This window comes from Canis lupus, chromosome 29, assembly GCF_011100685.1.
Source record: "Canis lupus familiaris isolate Mischka breed German Shepherd chromosome 29, alternate assembly UU_Cfam_GSD_1.0, whole genome shotgun sequence".
NCBI classification, from domain to species: Eukaryota; Metazoa; Chordata; class Mammalia; order Carnivora; family Canidae; genus Canis; species Canis lupus.
The window spans coordinates 41,600,155-41,622,607 of record NC_049250.1 but is presented as its reverse complement, the minus strand read 5'-3'; the positions used below and the strand labels follow the sequence as shown (position 1 = coordinate 41,622,607).

The 22,453-nt window shown below is 54.0% G+C and overlaps 1 protein-coding gene and 1 long non-coding RNA gene across 2 annotated transcripts in view; one reads left to right on the top strand and one right to left on the bottom strand.

The window, feature by feature from the left end:
• Positions 1-21,860, bottom strand: part of SDC2 (syndecan 2) — a 92,405-nt gene extending 70,545 nt beyond the window's left edge. The window contains exons 1-2 of the mRNA XM_038579261.1: positions 21,824-21,860; positions 17,180-17,505 (exon numbers count right to left, since the gene is read on the bottom strand). Of these exons, the coding sequence (XP_038435189.1) occupies positions 17,180-17,505; positions 21,824-21,860 (363 nt within the window). The remainder of the gene's footprint in view (positions 1-17,179; positions 17,506-21,823) is intronic.
• LOC119866753 lies at positions 9,192-11,929 on the top strand. The gene is made up of 3 exons (XR_005381279.1): positions 9,192-9,572; positions 10,761-10,980; positions 11,312-11,929. It is a non-coding gene; the product is annotated as an uncharacterized LOC119866753 (long non-coding RNA).
• Positions 21,861-22,453: the final 593 nt, after the last annotated feature.

The window sequence follows — 22,453 nt, the reverse complement described above, 5'->3', positions numbered from 1 at the left end:
CTGGCCCCCATATTGCAAAGCCGCCTCCACCCTCGATCCGGGAGGAAGAAACCGGAGCTGCGGCAGCTAGCTGGGGCGGCGTCTCTGAGAGGAGGCGCTCGGTCACGGCAGGGGACGGCATCCCAAATGACACCTGTACCCCGTCGGCTTGGCGGGCAGAGGAGGAGAGAGGAGACCGGAGCACAACGTGGAAGATCCGGCCTGGAGCTTTCGAATCTTCATCCCCCGGCAGTAGGTTTAGAAAGAAGAAAAAATATACGTATTTCCCTTAAAAAGGAAAGAACGCGGCCGCCGTAGACGTCCAGTGTCTCTGGCCACAACGATCAAGGCGTTTTACAGACGGGGACACGGAGGCAAAAGCGGTGGGATGCTTGGCCGGCGTCCGTCGGGCTCCCTGCCCAGCGTCCTCGTATCACCCAGACTAGGAAGGAACCACGGGGCGGCGATTTGGGCAAAGTGAAGAAGCAGAGGAAGGCCTCCCGCAGCCTCGAGTCCTGTGCCCGCCGCGTGTCCCGGGGCCTTCTGCACGTGGCTGCACAAGCCTCCGACGGGAAGCTCCGGGCCACGCGTGACGGCGGCATGACGCGGCTGCCCTAGACCGGTCTAGGAAGAGCCGCTGCGCGTGGCCGGACGGTGGAAGAGGCCAGCGGTGCCTCCCACCCCGACAGGCCCCCTTCCCTCGACACTCATGCTACCGTGGGGACCCGCCACCTGCCTCTCCACCCCGGGAGGCTCACGGCCGCCCCCCGTGGCCCCCGGCACGCTCCTCTCTGGTCCACACCAGCCCAGCGGACGAGGCTACCCGAGTTAGAACCCGCCAGGGCCCCTTGAGCCTTGGGGCCACATCAAGCTTCAATAACTACGCTGCCTCTGGAATTTGGCCGGCAGAGGCCTTGCCAGCAGTTTACCAGAAAGCTCGTCCCAGAACGCCACCCTCCTCCACCCAAGGGCCGTGAGTGACCCCGTTATCGGGAAACGAGACGGATTTTTTTTTGTTGCTCGGCGTTCAGCTTCAAAATACCATAAGGACAACAGCATGCAGGTTAGTAGGAAGCCGGCAAGTCGGCGAATCTCCCGGGGGGGGGCTGAGGTCTTGACGATCCCTCGGCGATCCCTTACCTCCAAGCGTGGGGGCCTCGCTGCTTCCCAAGTGGCCTAGCCCTCCTGCGACCCCTTCTAGAAAGGTCTTCCTTTACATTCAGTCGACATCTGTCCCCCTGGAAGCTTCCACCCCGTTTGCTCCTGACTGTTCCCGAAGAAGACCCGGGAAGACAGGGGGTCAGGTGTACGTCACCACCTTACGTCTTCCTGGGGCTTCACGCAGGACGCTTCCCGGAAAATCCTTGTTATTATTGTTTCTTAAACTTCCAGTAAAATAGGGCAGCCCCGGTGGCTCAGCGGTTTAGCACCACCTTCAGCCCAGGGCATGACCCCGGGGTCCCGGGATCGAGTCCTGCATCGGGCTCCCTGCATGGAGCCTGCTTCTCCCTCTGCCTGGGTCTTGCCTCTCTCTCTCTCTGTGTGTCTCTCATGAATAAATAAAATCTTAAAAAAAAATAACTTCCAGTAAAATAAAAACGGGGCCTGTCGCACACGCAGAGCGCTAAAAGAAAGCAATTTCATATTAAATAGGCGACAAGGCTCTGTTGGACGAGTGCTACGCACACATCTGCAAACAGGTTATGGTACAGAATCTGAGTCTTCCGGGTGCTCTGCCTCCATTTATACCTCGAGGCTCAGGACGACAGAAGCAGCCTGGCGAAGACTCACTAAAGTGGTTAATGCCCGAGGAGAGAAACAGCAAACGCCAGGAGGCAGCTCACAAATGCGCCCTTAATATTTATTAAGCCAACAACAGTGTTTCGGGCGAATCTTATTAACGTGATACACAAAGTTCTGGGCAAATGAGATTTTAATTCATTTACATCAAATGTGCCTGCGATCCACATTTTTATTAAAAGGACAATTAGGCATTCGGTTGAGAAGCCTGGAGATGGGATGTTATTTGGAACACCGCGTATTATTTCTCGCTCCCGTCGAAACTTTTTTTCTGGAAGGACAAACAGCGCCCGGCCTGTGTTCACAAAGCTCTGGCTGCGGGAGCAGAGCTGAGCCGTTTGGAGGGTTTCTCCTAAGGGTCGTGGGCAGGGTCTGCGGTCTTGGAAGCCACCCCCAACCCGCCGTGTGATGAGAAGGACAGAGATGTGCGTAAATACAGAAAGAACCCAAAGCTTGAGAACGGGGTGGGGGGGTGAAGAGCGCCCTCCGTCGCCGGCGTGGCCCTTGTCGCTGCTGGACGTGACCACGCCACCCGCTTCACTGAAAACATTGGGGGAAAAAAAAAAAAAAGCGACTTACGCATCAGCCAAAGACCAGCACACCTGCCTGTTCCCGTGTGCGCACCCTTGGGCCTCCCCGAGCCAGGCCGGGGCTTGATGAGCAGCCGCCCTCCCGTGCCCACCTCCTCCTCCGGGTCGAGGCCGGCCTCCCCGATCGACCCCGGGCAGAAGCCACTGTAAACGGCGCGCTGCCCCGCCGCAGGACTTCTCACCGGGGGGCGTACCGCGGCGCTGCCTTCCACGGAGGGAGCGGGCAGTCTCCGCGTGCCGGCCTTCGGGGCCCTGGGAGCCTTGTGGAAGGGAACGCACGGCACGGCCAGCAGCCTGGGGTCGGGGCGGGGGGGGGGGGGGGGGGGGCAGGCCCGAGTGCTAGCAAGCTCCCAGGCGATGCTCGATGCTCCTGCTGCTCTGGCCTCCGCATGCTGCATAGGGAGGCCCTGAGGCAGCGCGTGCGAGCAGGGCTGCAGGCCAGTCACCCAGGCAGCGGGAAAAGCAAAAACAAAAAGCAAAAAAGGAGACACCCGGGCACACACGACCAGCGGCTCTGGGGCAGTCGTGTCTGTGACAGCACGACGAGGCCCGCTCGGCAGCTCTCGAGCTCTGGCAGGAAACAGAGTCACCTGGGGGGGCGGTTTTAAAAGCCGACTACTGGGCCCGGACTCGGCTGGTCTGGGGTCAGGCCCAGAACCTTCATTCATTCATTCATTCATTCCTTTCTCTTTTCTTTAAAGATTTTATTTATTTATTCATGACAGAGAGAGAGAGAAGCAAGAGATACAGGCAGAGGGAGAAGCAGGCTCCCTGCAAGGAGCCCGACGTAGGACTCGATCCCAGGACCCCGGGGTCCCGTCCCGGGCTGAAGGCTGATGCTCCACCACGGAGCCCCCCAGAACCTACATCTCTAAGAAGTCCCCAAGTGATGCAGATGCCGCTGGACCATTCGCCCCGAGAGAACTGACCTGACGCGGCGTTAACGACTCTTTCAGATTTCGATTTCCACCGAGAACAACCACTTCTACGTGCAAACTGTGCTAGATCAATGCTCTGGAACATCCACGTGCCCGGAGGACGAGGGGAGAACTCACATTCCCACTCCCCTTCATCCCTAACATCAGTCTGCACGTGGGCTTCCCGCTTTGGAGGCACACGCTTAATTAACCCTGTGGCCACCAAAATTTCCAAAAAAAAAAAAAACAAAAATAAAAAAAACAGCGACGTTGGATTTTATTTTTATTTTTTTTGTGATGTTGGATTTTATTCTAGATGTTACAGACTTGTTGGGTTTAAAAGCCTATGAATTATAGCAAACGGTTCGTTTTAACAGCTTGCTCAGGCTAATCCTCCTTCCCACTCCATTGTGGGACAGATACATGTTGAGCAGCGGTTTCTAAAGGGTCAGCACTTCCGTGTTACCCTGCAGAGTGATTTTTTTTTTTTTTCAGAGCGATTTTTAAGAGCTTTGAAACCTCTCGAATTCTCAGACATGGTTTTCTGGGTCCCCCTCCCCACCCCACCCCGCCCACCAGCACCCGCCCCGAGTCAATTAAAGATCGCCCCTTTTATTCAAGGGATGGAAAACTGTGTCTCAGACTTGAGAGAGGGCAAACAGGCTCCCAAATTAGATACCCGAACAAAGTAAACCATGAATAGATTAGATAATGGGCCGCTGCTCTTTCACTTAAGCAAGAACCGAAGACAACCGGGATGGCTTATTCGCGGGATGGCCCGCAGCACCCTTCCCTGCTTCAACCCCGGAAGCAGCGGGGCTCCGTGGAATTAATTCGCCTTCTTGAACAAGGCCCAAGTAGCTGAGCTGAAGTAATAAAGGATAAACGGAAGAAAAGGGCCATGGCTCAGACACGTGTGTGGGGCCCGCGCGCGCCCCGTAACGCCAGACCCGTTCTAGGGCACATTCCCAAGCAGGAAAACACAATCTCTCCGTTCAAAGCATGAACTCAGGCAAACCTAATAAGCTGACCAAACATGCTTCTCTGCAACCAGGCCAAGGGCACAAGCATCCTTTGTTCCACTAAGGAAAGTTGGTGAAAGGGAAGGGAAATGTTGCCTTTTTTTTAAGTCGGCCTCAGACGGGCCTCGTTTGCACACCCACGGCCTCCCGTGGACAGAGCGCGGGGCGTGACCCCCCACCCTGAGCACCGGGAGCGGGTGGGCCCACCCCAGACGTGAAGGGTGGGAACAGTGCTGGAGGCCAGCACGTCCCCGTCTACACGGCCCTGCACTGTGCCAGGGGAACGGGGCTCAGCCACACAGACATCTCACCTGGCAGACGCCCTTCGGCCGGGGGAGCCCAACAGGGCACCCAGGGCAGTGATTCTCAAACCTTCTGGAAGTCAGGATCACGCGGGGAGCCTTTAGAGCCAGCGCCCCCCTGCATCTGATTTAACTGGTCCCGGGTGGGGCCCGACACGGCTTTTCAAAGTCTCCCGGGGGAATTTCCTGTGCGGGTCGGGGTGCGCATCAGCGGTCTAGACCGTGCCAGGTCTCACGGCTGGGGCAGCCCCGACGCTCCTCTTCCCCCCACATGCAGCAGCCCCAGCGAGCAAAGAGCGAGCAGGAAAGAAGCCGGCCTCCCCTTTCTCTCTCATCAGCCCCCGCCCGCCTTTCCCATCCGCTCTCGTCTAACAGTCTCAGGTTCCAAGCCTCCGAGGGGGACCCTCTCCTCTTGGTCAGCACATGCATCCCCCCCCCACCCGGCTGCACCGGCGCCGACCGGGGCCACTGCGGAGTCTCCAGGGCAGGCCGCCTCACTAACCCCCACCGGGTGGCCTCGGCCACTAACCTCACCTCCAGAGGGGAAGACGGAGCCGTGAGGGGGCACCTGAGCCACTGCCCCAGCCCCACGGCCGGACACCAGCAGAGCCGGGCATCCGGGGAGACCCTGCGAACTCCACCCCAGGCTCCCCCATCGCCAGACAAGCCCGCGGAGAGGCTCCCCGACGGCAAGGGACCCGGAGCCCGGGCGGCCACCAGGGCGAAGGAAGGGCCCGGCCCTTCCCCGTGGGGACCTGCACCTGTTCAGACCCCATTAAAACGTGGTCACACATCCACATCCTTCGCGGCTCTCCTGAAAGCTGCCATAGCATCGGGTCAGGGGCTATTTAAAGCCAAGAACAAACAAACCCAACCCAGGGATGTGACTTCTGCTAAGTCGCAGGACCTGCAGTCGTGGCAAGTGACGCCGCCGGGCAGCTGGGAGACAATTACAGACGAGAACGGCAAGCGCCACCACGTTCTAAGTACACAGTAGGACGTCCGTGTAGCAATTTCAGTGTCCTTTAATGTCAGTGTCCTTTAATGAAATTCGTTTCTTAAAAATACCACCCCACAGGCTTATCTTCTGAAAAAAAAAAAAAAAAAAAAAAAAAAAAAAAAACCATGACGCAAATATATTTACGGGATTGTGCTCAGATGTATCAAGAAGAAAAAAACAACAAAAAAAAAGATGATTCAAGAGAAAGACGTTGGAAGGACAGACGACTCTGCCTCCAACACCAGAAAAGGAATTGAGCTTCCACCTGGACCAGAGGTGCCTCCACTCCCTTTTTTCCTGGAAGGCACGGACCTATTTTTAGTATAAACCTTTAAGGAATGCTCTTTTCCCCTCAACCTACCGTAGCAGCTTTTTTTTTGTTTGTTTTTTTTAAATCCCATAAAATGCGGTATTAATTCATGAGGACTCTGCTTCTAGTTTTGATTCTTATCTCCAGGAACCTTTCATCTCCTTTTCTGTCCGCAAGTCCCCACGGTCTTTCTACGATTCACGAATCAACCGGATGGACTTCAGCCCCTGGTCTCTCCCAATCCCAATGCTTTCCGCTGTCCTCCCTGGATTAGCCAGAAGGGTCACGCGGGTAATAACAAAGTCGGCCTGCCGGAGTACGACTTTCTTTTTTTTTTTTTTTTTTTTTTGCTGCAAATTGAAAAATTATCTAAGCGTCACCTTAAATCATTCATCTTGCACAGCACGCGTTAACCACACCGACTCAGAGCGTAGAAAGTCCTAACGTGCGCTCCGCTTGCTGCCTCAGGTACACATCAAACCTGGGCCCGGAGCGAGCGCACCCGGTGCTGATGACTAAGGGGAGGCATGAGGGGAGGAGCAGCCAGGAGGGGAACGTGTAGGGAAAAATGTGTAAGAAAAAACTTGTAGGATAAGAAAAAATCACTCCCACAGCCCCGACGGCTTAAGCCCAACATTACGGCTCTACCACTGACCAGTTACGTGATCCCGGACTAGCCGCCTAATCTCTCCAGGTGAGTTTCCTGTTAAGAGTCAATTCCGGCTCTAAAATCCATTGTCACACTGTCAAAAAAGGAGAATCCAAAAGAATTCGAGGAAAACCCTCCCAAGGCTTTCACAGCTAAGCCGATGACCCGCGGTCCAGTTCTCACCGTCCGGACCCCAAAGTTTATAGGACTGGAGAACCAGACTGGTTCCTTTCTTCCTCATATACGAATGTCAATAAGTCATTCAGGTTCTCAGCAGTTTCTTACTCTTTGTGTCTCTCACTCATGTTAATGCTCAGAAGTCTTTCCTTGGAGACCAGGTGGGGAAAGAGGGGAAAAAAAAATCTGAAAATCGCGTGTCTTCAGGTCATCAGTAGAAATCTGCTTCTTCTCCAGCACACCATGCCGCTTCCGAGAAGGTCTCCTTCTTGCTTCTCTGGGAAAGCAGGGACTTCTCTTCTACAGGGGGTTCTTCTTCTTCTTTTTTTTTTTTAAGATTTTATTTTTTATTTATTCATGAGAGACAGAGAGAGAGGCAGAGACACAGGCAGAGGGAGAAGCAGGCTCCATGCAGGGAGCCCGACGTGGGACTCGATCCCGGGACCCCGGGGTCACGCCCTGGGCTGAAGGCGGCGCTCAACCGCCGAGCCACCCGGGAATCCCCGGGCTCTTATCCTTCTCAACAGCAGACGTGATTCTCTGGCAGTTGGGATGACCAGCTACGTCTAACCAGACTCAGATAAAAACAAGCTGACGCATATTTTACACATGACGCATGTGTGACCTATGGGCCCGACCCATCTTCAACTACCCTGAATAATCAGAAGGCTGATGATAACTGCTTGAAGGCAGGTATCGTGTCACGATTTCCTTTTCTGACCTGCAAGCCCAGCAAAGAGCTTTGCCCTCGGTGGACGCGCCGTGGCAGGGGTCAAGTCTTGACCGACTTACCAAACGCGAGACCTCATTCAATAACCGATCGGCACCATTACAAAACCTAAGCAGATCGAAGGCAGCTTCCCCTGCTATCTGGAAGTAGAGGGCTCCTAAGAAGCCCTTCATACACTGAAATGGCAGAAAGCAAAGAAGCCATTACCGGTAATTTGTACCGAAAAACTTCTGAGCATTCCCAGACCCAAAACAATGCCCTCTTAGGCTTTTCTGATGACACAGGACCCCCTTTGCTAATGGATGCACAAAACAGGTCAAGATAAAGCACGGATGCTCACACAGTTCAAAGCTAAGGCAGCGGGAGGCCGAGATGCTGAGTGTGGTTCCTGGGGAGGGCGCCTGGCGGGGGCGGGGAGGGGGTCCTCTCGCCGCTCAGGGCACGGCGGCCTCCGCGAGCTCACTGCCAAACGAGCGCTGGACGCTGTCTTCACTTCTTGTCTTTTTTTTTTTTCATAAAAGCAAAAATTCTCTTTCAGATTTCTTACGATTAGTGAAAACAGGTACTGGGGCACCCAGGTGGCTCAGCGGGTGAGCATCTGCCCTCGGCCCAGGGCGTGACCCCGGGTCCTAGAATCGAATTCCACATCAGGCTCGCTGCAGGGAGCCTGCTTCTCCCTCTGCCTGTGTCTCTGCCTCTCTCTCTCTCTCTCTGTCTCTCATGAATAAATAAACAAAATCTTTAAAAGAAAACATGTACTAAGGCAGGTCTTCCATAAAAGTGCAGCGGCCTAATGCAAACTTTTCAAAAAGCAGGAGGATACCTGAAAAATGCAATAAAAATACTCCCCGCTCTTCCCTAAGTGAATCCAGAAGTGGGGCAGAAATAAAGTTAAGAGTTTAATTCACTAGCAAACCCAACAGAGAAATCAGCGTCGACAACATAAGACCGCAATGCTGACCTTCTTTAAACATTTTACAAGTCATCATCCCACGTCCTGTGCTAGATTTTCAAGTCTTAACTGAATTTCCAACTTGCGTACAAGTCTTTTTTTTAGTTTTAGCTGAACGTAATTCGGGAAACAGAGGATGGCAGGAAGAAAAAGTGTAATTCAGCATCACACCCTGGCCTGGTAAAAAAAAAAATAGACTGGTCATAAATTTGTGAAAATATGCGTCCCGTGGTGTCAAGGGTGAGAATGCAAATGAGAAACAAACAAAAACGTATGCGTGCATATTTATGCATGTCTAAAATGTCCCAGAATCACAGACTTTAAAGCTAAAAGGAAAGAGAAGCAAATGTGCTTCAGACACCTAATAAGGGTCGGCAGGGGGGGCGGGGGGGGTTGTTGTTGTTGGAAGCTTTTGTGAGTATTGAAGCCGACCTTCAAAATAACCAAAAAGGTAAAATACTATAATCCCCAATGTCAAGCTCAGAAATGGCAAGAAACCTCCCAAGGGTCACAGGGGTTTCGGGCGCTAATAACCGAAAACCAAACCCCGATACGCCCGAGTCCAAAACCCTCAAGATCATCTGCTGCATCATCTTACTTTGAGGGAGCCCAAAACTGAATCCTGCCAATGCCGGACCCGCACGTTCACGTGGATTAGGCTCTACATACGTTAGGGCCCATTCCTCACTGCGCGGTCACACACCTGTCACCCAGGCAACTAGGGACTGTTGCCTGACAACTCAGTAAACAGTGATCTCTCGGTCCCTAAACATGTCAAGCGAACTGAGCCATCGGCACAGATGTGCTGACCCTAATATAGCAAGCCTTCGCGCTCGCCAGGAAGGAAGAGCCCCTCGTCCCGACGTTCTTTGTCATCTTTTATTTTTTTTTTTATTTTTTTTTCTTTGTCATCTTTTATCAGATGCTTTCTGCATCTGTCGAGGAGATCGTATGGTTCTATTGTCCCCTCCCCGCAACCGCTCGCAGCGCTGCCCTTCTGCGGCCGCAGCGCGCCCGGGGAAGCCCTACTCGGACTCATCGGGCCTCTGTCACTACGCCGCTGTTTTCAGTTTGATGACATGACACTTCGACGTCGGCATCACAGGGGAAGCCGGCCTCGAGATCGGTGTGATTTTGACACAGGGTAACGCTAACCCCATAAAATGACAAAGACCGGACTCCATCGTTCTCTAAGCTCCGTGACGACAATTATCCGGTCCCCTGGGGGCGGCAGGCGGTACCCGCGAACCCCTCTGGGTCTGCTGCTGTTGGTTCCATTGAACTTTTTGGCGGACATAATGGTTCACAGGCACTTGTATGAAACAATACAAAGAGGTCCCTTCTACCCTTTATCTAATTTTCCCCAATGGGTAACATTTTACAGAACCATAGTGAATGTCACAAGGGCATTGACATGGATCCCATCCGCTAATCGTATTCGGCTCCTCAGTTTTCCTTGCACTCACTGGTGTCTGTGTGTCTGCACATATTTAGTTCTTTGGAATTTTATCCCATAAAATTTATAAGTTTATTTAATATAACCTTAGTGCGCAACCCTGCCGGGACCCCTCTCACTTTGGAGAGCTTTCTCTGTGTCTCTGCTTAAAAAACTTCTATCACTTTGCTCACAAAAAAACAAAAAACAAAAAACAAAGATGAAATAAATAAGAACGATAATAATAATAATAATATAACGTCAGTTTCATTATATAGTTTTATACTGGACTTTACATTTCCAAGTCGTAAACATTCTTCAAACCCATTTTTAAGGGGCCTTGGGTATTTAATGTCTAATTCAGAATCATTTATTTAACCAATCTTCTCTTACTGGACACTCAGGTTATTTCCATTTTTTTTTTGACTGTTATTAAGTGAATATTCAATAAACGCATTTACCCAGCTATGGCTATTTCCCTTGGATAGACTTGAAGAGGTAAAAATCATCAGGGAAAAAAATAAAATGGGCTTTTCACATCGTAACATTCACGGATTCACGCAGCCCTGGTAAGGAGCCTTGCAGAAACAGCCCATGACATTTCCTCTCACCTCACCCACATTTAGAGAAAAGCTAACTACGAACACATCCCCAACCACTCAACAGGGGGCCAGGCTTCCCCAAATCAGGAAAAAGAGCCCCGGCTATGAAGGCCCAGGCTCAGTCCTGCCATCCCGGGCCTCTCTCTGGGTTGGACCCGACCAGGGAAGCCCGCGTCCCCTTAAGGAGACAGAAAACCACGAATCAGAGTAATAGGAACTGACTCATGACATAAAGCCTGTACCTATCCTGCCTCACATAACCCTAAAACCTTGCTTGGGATATTCCATTCTACAGAGGAGAAAACCGAGCCCGGAGCGATCAAGAAACCTGCCCAAGGTTACACAGTGAAGGGGATGCAAACCGACACAACGGTTTACCTCCGGGGTCCAGGCTCCGAGCCAGTCCGCCCATAGCACCTGCTCACCTGGGTGGGCTCCCCCCCGCTGCTTCCGGCATCCACGGCACCTACATGGGGCTCCAGTGCTCCCGAGACGGGCCCACGGGAAGGTACCAGGTAAGGCCTCACTCTGCAAGTGGATGTCCGGGCCAGAAACCAAGCGAGGGGCCTGACACCCCTCAGTGACTTTGGCCGTAAAAAACCCTCCAAGGGGTGCCTGGGGGGCTCCGCAGGGGAGCGTCTGCCCTGCGCTCAGGGCATGACCCTGGGGTCCCGGGATCGAGTCTGGTCGGGATCCCCACAGGGGGCCTGCTTCTCCCTGGCCTGGGCCGCCTCCGCCTCTCTCTCTCTCGGTCTCGCATGAACAACTAAAATCTTAAAAAAAAAAAAAAAAAAAAAAAAAAAAAAGCCCTCCAAATGACACCAAGTCGTGTTGTTCTGTGTGTAGAACGGAAGTGAACTCCATCACACCAGCTGGTCCTGGAGCTACACGGGCTTAGATCAGAAGATCCAGGAGGAAGCGCTAGACGGCCGGCCGCGAACACGCAGGGCACGGCCGAGCCGCGGCACCGCACGCCGGGAGCGCTCGGGCCAAGGCAACGGCTCACGTCAGCGATCGGAAGGGACTTCCCTCCGGTGACGGGACCAGGTCCCCGGCTTCGGGAATAAAACAGCGAGGACTTGGCAGGCGCTCCGTAATTACTTATCGATTAGGTTAATCCTAACATTTCTCCAGTGTTACCCTGAAGCATTTAGAAAAACTCTTAGAGACAGAAAATTCTTCTAGTTCACTTCCTTAATTTTAGAGATGGGGAAGCTGAGGTCCCACGGGGATTAAGATAATTACACGTGTATGCAAAAACCTCACTTTTGCCCTAAATATTGCCCTTTGATTGTTACTGTCTTTATAGTTGATAACATACCACACGATATAGTACATATTTACTACGTATTTGACTTTTACTCTTTCTTGGTAAGAGCTTGGGAAAAAAAAAAAAAGTCCTTTAATAATTGGATATCTCGTTCCATGTGTCATTCTTATCAACAGATTAAAAACTCTCTTAACTGCACGAACTCCGTAAATATCAGTACTGCTTGTATTTATCTACCTGTATGATCACAAGAGAAAATAAACATCCAAATGCTTTGTAAAGGGCACATTTCCTGCATCTTTGTGACGTGTTTGACAAAACAGATTCAACAGCGGAGGGAAAAAAAAATGTGAAGACGGATCTTGTCTTTAACACCGTTTTCCATACGCTGGCGTCCCAGAGCACGAGCTGGCTCTCACACCGTCGAGTACATACCAGTTGGCCTCTTTCTGCTAATAGGACAAACGGGAAATCTCCACAGACTTCACGGTTTCTCCCTTTCTCCAGTCCGCCCGATCCTTTGAGATACCCCAAGAGAAGCAGACGTTCACAACTCTATTTCGGCCGTGTTCGTTCCCATTCAAAGGCACTCACCCCTCCAGCCTTGTTGCTAAAACTAACACGGCCCCAGAAACAGACTTGTCAAAACGCAGTGAGATTTTTTAATAGCAGGAAGAAAGCTCAAATTGCTAAAAGGAGAAATTTCACATATTTCTATCCTTAAAAAATAAAAAGGCTCTGTCTGCCCCTTGCCCCCCAACATCCCCTCCCCACCCCTGCCACTTCCTTCTAGAAGCCCAACGGCGCTGCAGCTTGCAGTACAGACACCGCTCTCCTTCCGGGGCGCTGCACTCTCAGCGGAAGCGTGTAGGAGGCAGCATGGACGTACGCCGACGACGGCAGGACTTGACCTCAAGGTCTTGTTTGTTCTTTTATTTTTTTTAAGATTTTATTTATTTATTCATGAGAGACAGAGAGAGAGAGGCAGAGACACAGGCAGAGGGAGAAGCAGGCTCCATGCAGGGAGCCCAACGCGGGACTCGATTCCAGGACCCCGGGGTCACACCCCGGGCCAAAGGCAGATGCCCAACCACTGAGCCACCCGGGCACCCCAAGGTCTTGTTTATTCTTCAGGGTTGATGAAACTGGGGTCTCGTGAGTCGACACTGACAAACTAGCCCAGGTATAGCCCCAGGGTGGGGGATCCAGCGGATCGGAGACCATGCTGCTTTCAGTGGTCAGAGCAAAGCTGAGCTTCAGCAGAACCCACAGATCCACACTGCCCTAGCCCTGGGCACCTGCGCTTAAACACAGGTCAGCAACAGGTGAGGTGCAGCAGTCAGGGCCCTCCCCCTATAGGGCACCAATCTCGCTGGAGGAGAAAACAGGGGGCACTGGACGGGATGAGCACTGGGTGTTACACTATATGTTGGCGAATTGAACTCCAATTTAAAAATATATATATACAAAAAAAAAAAAAAAAAAGAACATCAGAGGGAGAGGGAGGGCTTAAGAACGTCTTAGACTAGAAAGTAGAGGCCAAGAAAGGAAGAGAGAAACCACGTAGTGCCCTCTGTGCCTGAAGCACCATGCCTAGGCTCCCCCGTTACAGGGTCAGGACACTCATGCTACAAAGGCGTTCACGTCCAACCTATACACATGCACCATGTATTTTTTCAGGTGACTTGGAGTTTTAGCATGTTGTCCAAGCCCTACCACATTAAGCGGCTAAAGTACCAGCATCTGAACCCAGCTTGTCCACCTGCCAGGCCGAACCCGTCTGCGCTCCACAGTGGCCTCCAAGGGGCCACATACTGCTGGGAGCCCACCAACTAGCGCACAATAGCATAGAAGACGAGGTAAAGTATGTGCCCCAGGCCAGTGGTTCCCAGATGTGACTGATGGATGGGCATCTCCTGAGATGCTTCAGAAACAGCCAGATCACCCTGTTTCCGGCTACTGACCATGCAGGTCTGAGAGGAGGCCCCGAAATCTGGATTTCCACACTGCCAATGATTCGCGTCATTCCTCTGCTGTACCATTTACAGAAAGAGAAAAACAAGGGCTCAAACATGAAAGGCCATCTGGAGCCTGGGTCTGAATCCACAGAATGTTAAAAGAGAAACACTAAAGAGGCGGCTACGTCCCAGGAGTGATCATGACAGTGAGACCAGCGGGCCGTGGCCAGGTGACAGGATGGAGCGTGATCAAGGGGGGGGATAATAGGAAGGGGCGATATTATGAGCATCTTATAAATCTGGCAGAGATATTTAGACTCCACGCCGTGATAACAAGGAACGCGGAGGCCTGTGGACCATGGGAACACCACCAGCACGGTGCATCAAACAGCAGATGAGCATCTGGACCGGGAGGCGCAACTACAAAGCTGCTGCCGATACAAAGGCACGGGTCCCAGGAGAGACGGAACCGAAGGGGAAAGCTACCTGGATCACCAGAATGCGGGCTGCGGGAGCACAGGGGGGCGTCCAAGCCGGGCACTGAGCAGGTGCCGCACGGTATTTGCGGACCGAGCAACACGGAGGGGGACTGAGCAGTCAACAGGACATGGAAGTCAACAGAGTGGCATGAGTCAAGGATGTCTGCAAGAGTCAAATCCGAAAGCCCAGAATTAAGATGACGGTGCTGGTGCAACCGATTAGAGAGGTAAACAGCAGGGGCTCTCCTTCGTGACCTCTTGCTGTTTTCTTTCCTAAAACCTGATTTGGGCTTCCGGTCCGTGAAAGAGTCGGGTGATTCTGAGATACCGGAACGTGCCACCGACGGTGGCACAAATGGCAGGTCTCCTTCCGTGGTAAGAAGGAAACGACAGGCGAGATCATTTTAGTCTGATTTTTGGCAATGTTGTGAGAACCTCAACTCAGATGACATTCTTCACGCCATCAACTGGATCGCTGCCGGCTGACACGCCAATAACATAGTGGCTTGACCAGACTCCCCATAAACCTTAATGACAGAGTGTCTGGTTGTGTGTGGCTGGGTCAGCCTCCGGGCCCTGCCAACCTGAGCAGACTCGGGGCCACCTGTGGCTGGCTGCTCAGGCCTCTGGGGGGCTTCCAGAGAGCTGGGAATCAGTCCTGCCCAGGGAAAAAAACTAGATGAAAATAATAAATAAATAAATAAATAAATAAATAAATAAATAAATAAATATAAAAAAAAAGAAAAAGCTAGACGATCTTCTGAAATCCTTTCCAAACTAATGATCATTCAAGGTGCCCTGTGAGTAATCGTGTTACGCAGGTGCGCCAGGCCCCAGAAGCAGTAATTGGAGGGCATACCCTAACTCCCTTTAGGACATCCGTCTTTTGCAAGCCTGAGCTCACAAGATCTTTCTTTCTAAAATGATGTCTACCTACTGCCAAGAGCCAACAACGAAAAGACAAACAGCCCTTGTTTTTCTAAAATTCCCTAGGAAAACCAATTTGTTTCATTTACCAGCACAGCCAAAACATATTTTTTTGAAGAACTGAAAAAGGTTACACGGCTCCAGTTTTATTTTTCTTTCTAATGCAACTGTCCAAAGCCTGCCTTTCCCAGTGTGCTGAGAGGTAACGTCCGAGTCCAAATGACTTGACAGTTTCTCTTAATTCACACACAGGGAGACGTGTGTACAAAATTCCATTAGTTTCAGAACACTTCCTTTTCTTAAACATATTTCCGGTTCAAATCATGTGTTTATAGCAGCCTGCAATATATTACTTCTAAAGGTAAACAGTCTCGGTAAAAAAAAAAAAAAAAAAAAAATATGAAGACAGAAACAGCAGCGTAGCACTCGGGCCACACCGGGTCAGTCCTTTCCCTCGCTCGGTGTTCCCGCAGCGACAGCCCCGACTGATGGGGACTGACGGCTGGAAAGTACGAACGTGTGGCCAGGAACAGTCCCTGCTGCCTCCAGCACCCAGAACGGAAGCCTCCGGAACGACAGCTTTGAGCCTTCATTCCCAAGAATCTCTGTGCGCCCCCCTCCTTCCCTTGTGCTTAGTCTAAAACTCAAAAATCCACTAAGTGCAGACATTTTTTTTCCCTCTCCTCCTCTGAAACACAGACTTTTCGGCTCGGAGGGACAACCGCTTCTTGTCACTCCCGGGGAAGCGGGGAAGCGGTGTCGTTTTCAACCTTAGAATAAGAGGTTTTGGAGACAACGTGCTCTAATACTGGCTGCTGCAGAGCCGGGTCTTGCAACTTCACACAGGCTGAGGCTGCTCCGCATGGGATGGAGACTAGGAGCGATTGAAAAGGGGGGCTCGGGGCCACCCCAGCTTTGCAGCAGCCTCACAAAGACTCCAAAGTGACATCTTAAAAATACCTCATCAGCCTTTGGATGATCCTCCAGTTGCCTGAGAGAGCATCTCCCGCAGGGAGCGGGGAGCTCGCTGGGAAGCATCTGCTCCTGGTCGGAAGGGAGGAATCTCGGAACCCCAAGGCGGAGAGTCGGGGAGCCCAGGGCAGCCCAGGGGAGCCCAGGAGCCTCCTCTAGGAGCAGCGACAGGTTTCTGCCAAAATGCATAGAAACCGAGACTTTCTTTCTGCAGAAGCCCCGAACCCTGACACTTGCCAGCCGACGCGGCGCAGGATTCAGCCCCAGAAAGGGGCCTCCCTGGCCCCGGCGCCCCAGGCGGCTTCCCCGCGAGCCCGGGGCCGGGCCGGCGGCTCCCCTTTGCCCTGTTTTGCAACAAGATGAGCAAATCATGTTTTTCTGAAATGCGCGGAGAGTGAGACTCTCCCCTTTCGTGTCCGAGGAGCCGGAGTTGCTAAGGGGATGGGTGGGCGCCGGCGGGTCAACCTCCGGCCGCCGCGGGGACCCGCAGCTCAGGTGCACCCTGCGCGCCGCTCCGGCCCACCTGCGGCCGCACCTGGCGCACGCGGGAGCTCCCCTCCCTCCCCCGCGCTCTGCACCCGCGGCCCCCTCCCCTCCCCTCCCCTCCCCTCCCCTCCCGGCCCCGGGCAGGGGGCAGGAGGCAGGAGGCAGGAGGCAGGGCCGCCCAGGTGGCCGGCCCGGGGCGCGCACCGGCGGGGTCGGAACAGCCGCTCCCCTGCACCGCCTGCACCCCCGGGTCAGCCCCCTGCACCCCGAGGGCGCCCTCCCGGCCCCGCAGCCCCAGACGCGCCCCCGCCGCCGCGCCCGGGAGGCAGGCCGGGTGCGGGTGCGGGTGCGGGTGCCGGTGCGGGTGCCGGTGCCGGTGCCGCGGGCCGGGGCGGGCGTGGCGGCTGGAGGCCCCCGTGCGCTCTCGCCCCCGCCCCGCCGCGCGGCCTCAGACAATGGAAGTTTTGCAAACTTCGGGCTCCGGGCGCCGCGTGCGGGTGCGGGGGTCGGGCCGCGGCCCCGGGACAAGCGCGCCTGGGGGCCGGGCCGGGCCGCCGCCGCCCCCTCCGCGCCCTCCGCGCCCTCCGCGCCCCGCCCCGCCCCGCCCCGGCCCCGCACTCACCGCCGCCGCCGCGCAGGCCGCCAGGCCCAGGGCGAGCAGGACCCAGGCGCGCCGCATGTTCCCGGGACCGGCCGCTCCGGACGCGCCTGCAGCGAGCGCCACGCGGGCCGCCGCCAACCAGCGCTCAGCCGCCGGGCCGGGCCGGGCCGGGTCGAGGTCGAGGTCGGGTCGGGTCGGGCCGGGCCGGGTCGGGGCTCGCCGGCCTCTCCCGCGCCCGCTGCGCCGCCCGCTGCGCCCGGAACGCGGCGCCTCCTCACTTGTTGGCTCCCGCGGGCCGCGGCCGCCGCTCCTCGCCGGCTCCTCCGCGGCTCCCGGCGCGGCTCCCGCTGCGGGCGGACCCGGAGGGCGGACCCGGAGGGCGGGCGGACCCGGAGGGCGCTGCGCGGGGACCCGCCGGGCGGGAGGGAGGGCGCAGCGAGGGGCCGGGCGGGCAGGGCGGGCAGGGCGGGCGGGCAGGGCGCAGCGGCGGCTCCGCGGCTCTGGGGCGACGCGCGGACCAGCGCGGACTGGGGCTCCCGGCGCCGCCTCCCGCCTCCCGCCTCCCGCCTCCCGCCTCCCGCCTCCCCGCCCCGCCCGCGCCGCCGCCTCCCGCTCCGCCCCCTCCTCCCCCTCCCCCCTCCCCCCTCCCTCCTCCCTCCTCCCCCCTCCCCTCCCCGGGCGCCCGGGGGAGGGGAGGCGCCGTGGGAGTCCAGCCGGGCCGAGAGGGTCCTGCAGGGCGACCCCAGCGGGCGCTCGGGCTCCGCGGCGCGGCTCCAGCCGGTGCGTGCGCGTGCGCGGGCCTCGGCTCCCCTCCCCCTCCCTCCCCGCCCCTGCCCTCCCTCCCCTCCCTACCCTTCCCTCCCCGTCCTCACCGCCCTCCCCTCCCCTGCCCTCCCTACCCTCCCTGCCCTCTCCCCCTCCCTCCCCTCCCTCCCCTCCCTCCCCGTCCTCAAGTCCTCACTGCCCTCCCCTCCCTACCCCTCCCTACCCTCCCCCTCCCCTCCCCTTCCTCCCCCCTCCTCCCCTCCCTTCCCCTGCCCTCCCCTCCCAGTCTTCACTGTCCTCCCCTGCCCTCCCCTTCCTCCCCTCCCTTCCCCTGCCCTCCCTTCCCCTGCCCTCCCCGCCAGCCCCACCGCGCTCCCCTCCCCGCCTGCCTCCTGCCTCCCTCCGAGGGGTCTCTCCACGCTCACTTCCCCTCACTTCCCGGGGGAGAGGCCGCTGTCACCGCAGAGACCCTGAGCCGGGCCTGAGCCGGGCCTGAGCCGGGCCTGCGGGCATCACACCAGCAGGAGGACACCGCTTGGAGAGTCGGGGAAACACAGGAGCTTCGCAGCCGCCTTCAGGCCTTCGTGAAGACAGACCGTGTCTTAAGAGGATGAATGTAATGAACCCGCGGTGCGAGGGCTTCTCAGCCCTCCTACACCCTCCTTCAAAAAAAATAAAAAAGAAGGAGAAGGAGAAGGAGAAAGAAGAAGAAGAAGAAGAAAGAAGAAGAAGAAGAAGAAGAAGAAGAAGAAGAAGAAGAAGAAGAAGAAGAAGAAGAAGAAGAAGAAAGAAGAAAGAAGAAGAAGAAGAAGAAGAAGAAGAAGAAGAAGAAGAAGAAGAAAAGAAGAAGAAGAAGAAGAAGAAAAATAAAGAGTGACCAAAGACCCCCTATCGACCCAAAATGCAGCACTTGGAAAGCTCTTGATTTCATGAAGGACTTAAATACCGTTTCTGCCTCACACAGTCTCAGCCCCTAAATCATCTTAGAGGCTCCATCTCAGCCTAGGGGTGTTAAAGTTTGGAAGCTACAAATAGGGCAGTTTGATGAGAAATTGGATAGAGACACTGAATAATAACAGATTTAGGAGAACTTCAAAGAAAAGACAGAGAAAGTAATTTCTAGTTTGGAGAAAATAAGAAGCATGTATTTCCTGAATGGAAGTAATTAATCTGAAATATTTTGTGATGGAAACTGTTTTTCAATTCGGTGTCTATGGCACGCATCCTACAGAACACCGCAAATACGTTCTTCCGCCTGTTAGAATCTTTTCCTCTCTGGCTTCCGGAATAAGTCAAATGTGCAACTATTCTGCTCCTAAAATGCCCATTCCAGGAGACCAGGGACCTTTCTGTCTTTTCTACCACTGTATTCTCATTCCTGGTACATAAAGACACACAATAAATATTTATTAGATAAGTTTTGGTCTAAAACTCAGTCTATAGTGCATGAGAGTTGTGAAACTGTGAGAAACATAGATATAGATAGATAGATACTAGGCCATGGTAATTTTTGAACTTAGAATAAAATAGAGCCTACTCTGAGAATCACAGTGTCTCAGTGGCCGTTCACTGCAATAAATCTCAAAGAAAGAAATTTAGAGAACTGGGAAGTTACAGCTCAAAGTCAGAGGCATCAGCTCTTCCATGCTGAGTGCCATCCGCCAAGCTCCCCACGGGCAAGTCGAACGTGCTGATAGTCCAAGAGGAAATGTGGAGAAGCAGAAAAGTGGGCAAAGGAGAAAGAGAGAGAGGAAGTCAGGAGAACTGGAAGTTGTATCATCGGACGCTCCTAATTCCACAGAAACTGGGCTGGCAACTGTGGGTCAGCGTGGGTCTACCTTGGTTTTTGGAAGGATGAACTACAGCCTTATTTTTAAGATGGATTCTTTGTGGCTTAAAGAATTGCATGAGATGGAGGAGAGAGGGACTTCGAAAAGGAGTTTCCAAAGGAAAATGAACAGTGTGAGAGAAATGCAAAGAGCCTCAACTGTTGCCTCTACCGCCAAGAGAGCTAGTCTGCTTTTCAGGCCTGGGGCAAGGCTGCACCTCCTTTCTCCCCAACGGTTAGAAACATCAAATAGATCAGAACCCCAGTGAAAGGGGGAAACGCACTCACCTGCTGGCTCTCCAGGTTACTGCTGTCTGTTGGGGCATCTCCCTAAGGAGGACCATGGTGGCCGCTCCCTGCCTCAGCGTGGGCAGACAGCGATCAAAGGAAATAAGCCCGTGCATCTGTTCAAGGAACATGCACCCCCAAAGCTCTTGGTGCATATGAGCCTCTTGAGGTTTATGCAACATTGAGAGTACGGATAATAAGGGGATGGTGCCATTTTGAGAGTCACATAATATCAGGTATTTGATAACAAAGAAATATTCAAATCTTGTGTCCAAATGCATTTGAGAGTCAGAAGGTGTGACCAGAAGGATAATCTGGACGTATAAAAGACGCAGATGGTAAAAGCACGTACGCAAGACGGGGTTACTAAAGACCTGCCTATGCTGGGGGCGGGGGGTAGAGGAGGGTGGTAAGGGACAAGGATGTCTGCTGCTGTTAGGGACATTTCTAAAGTCGTAAATGAGGAAGGTCTGTGTCTTTGGGTTGCTCTAAGGAAAATATCATAGACTGGCTTCTGAACAAGAAAAATTCATTTCTCACAGTTCCGGAAGCTGAGAAGTCCCAGATCAAGGCACTGGCATATTTGGTGAGAGCGGGCTTCTTGGTTCCTGGAGGGCTCTCTTTGCTGTGTCCTCACAGGGTGAGGGAGGGGGTGACCGCGTCCTCTGGAGCCCCTTTGATAAGAACCCCAGTGCCATCCATGAGGCCTCTACTCTACTGGCCTAACCACCTTCCAAAGGCCCCACTACCCGACACCATCACCTTGGAGATTAGGATTTCAACCTATGTATAGGAGGGAGTCTGGGGAGGGGGATCCAGAGGCACAAACATTCCGTCTACAGCAGCCTGTTGCTGTGTTTTGCTAACTGCAACTTTTTTTGACTGAATAAAACTCTATGGAGTTGTGTGGCGCATGTATATCTCACACACGGAAAGCAGGAAGCGATTAAAGGCAAGGGTTCCCCCCAGTGTGCTTTCAGGTCCTCCGTTCGAGGGCTGTGCTTTAGGGGGCACCACAGGTAAAATGGCAAAATCAATCATTGCCCAACCGCTCACTGATTGCTGAAAGAATAAACAACCTACCTCAGGAATCTCAGAAGAAGATAGAGAAGAGGAACAGAATATAGAGACAGAGATCAGAGAGCAGGCGTGTAAGAAGGGGGGGCGGTGAATTAAAAGGCACAGAACACCCGAGAAAAACAGAGACGACAGGTACTAGAGACATATTTTTAACCTAAGCCGACACCCTGGACCTTGTCACCAGGGTCCTTAGTGACGTCGCATGATCGCCGGGACTAGCAGGTGCTGTGGCCCGAGGTGAGCTGTCAGAGAGGGAACCGCAGGGGGACAAAGATGCCGCCTCGGTGTTTCCGACTGGCCTTCACTTGGCATTCCCTGGAATGGTACCAGCGGTTCAGGCTAGAAATCTATTTAGTCGGATCAGCCCTGACTAAATTCACTTGAAAGATGATAGAACCTGGGAATACGAGGAAATCCAGCCAGCCAACTCTCAATTACCCACGCTCCTCAGGGCCAGTGCGCGGAGCCGTGACCAAAATCTACAGGCAAGCCCAGCCCAACAACAGCTAACACCTAGTTTTAGCCTCCGTCTTTTGACCTTTCTCTCCATTCACCTCCATCGCTCCTTTGTCGGGGAAGTTGGCTAATTGTTAGATGAAGAGCCGCTCGTCCTCAAGTCGCACGTCGGTGATTAAGGTTCCGTGTCAAATGTCATCCTAAAGTCAGAAATGGAGATTTTAAGGAAACCGTTGTTTGCAGGCTACCTCGTTTGGGGGCATCAAACATCGACCTACGAGCCATCCTCGGGTACATGAGCATAGGAAGGGTCCACAAAGGTATCTTCAAGGTGCTGGCACCGCCTTTGTGCAGGTCCCGTGGGACGGGGAGACACAGTCCGGGCCGACGTTAGGGACGACGGTGCTACCGCTGTGACTGCCACCCCGACGCCCTGCCCTTGGTGCCACAGTCCCTCACCTGCTCCGGCAGTTACGCGGACCAGGTCGTGCGGGGGGCGAGGCGATTTATTAGTGCCCACCACTTAGATGCACCCTTCCGATCGTCTCAGCCGAGGAGCTCGGGGTCGAACCCAGCTGCGCGTTTGGATGACTCCCAGTCACCCCAGACTGCCGAGGGTCCTCGTGTGTCCTCGACGATGGATGTACAAGGGCAAGGACAAGCAGGTAAACACACAGGTAGACATAGGGGACACGTGTTGCCCGCATAGTGGAGGGTCCTGACTTTTCTTTTTTCTTTCTATTCTTTTTTCTGGCTCTTGTGAGACCCAAATCAAACTTATTCCTTTAGGATCTTGAGATAGTTTAGTGTCCTTAGGGTAAAATTTTTATTTTTCCTTAGGTGGTATAAGAGGGCTTCTGTTCCTGGTCAACAAACGA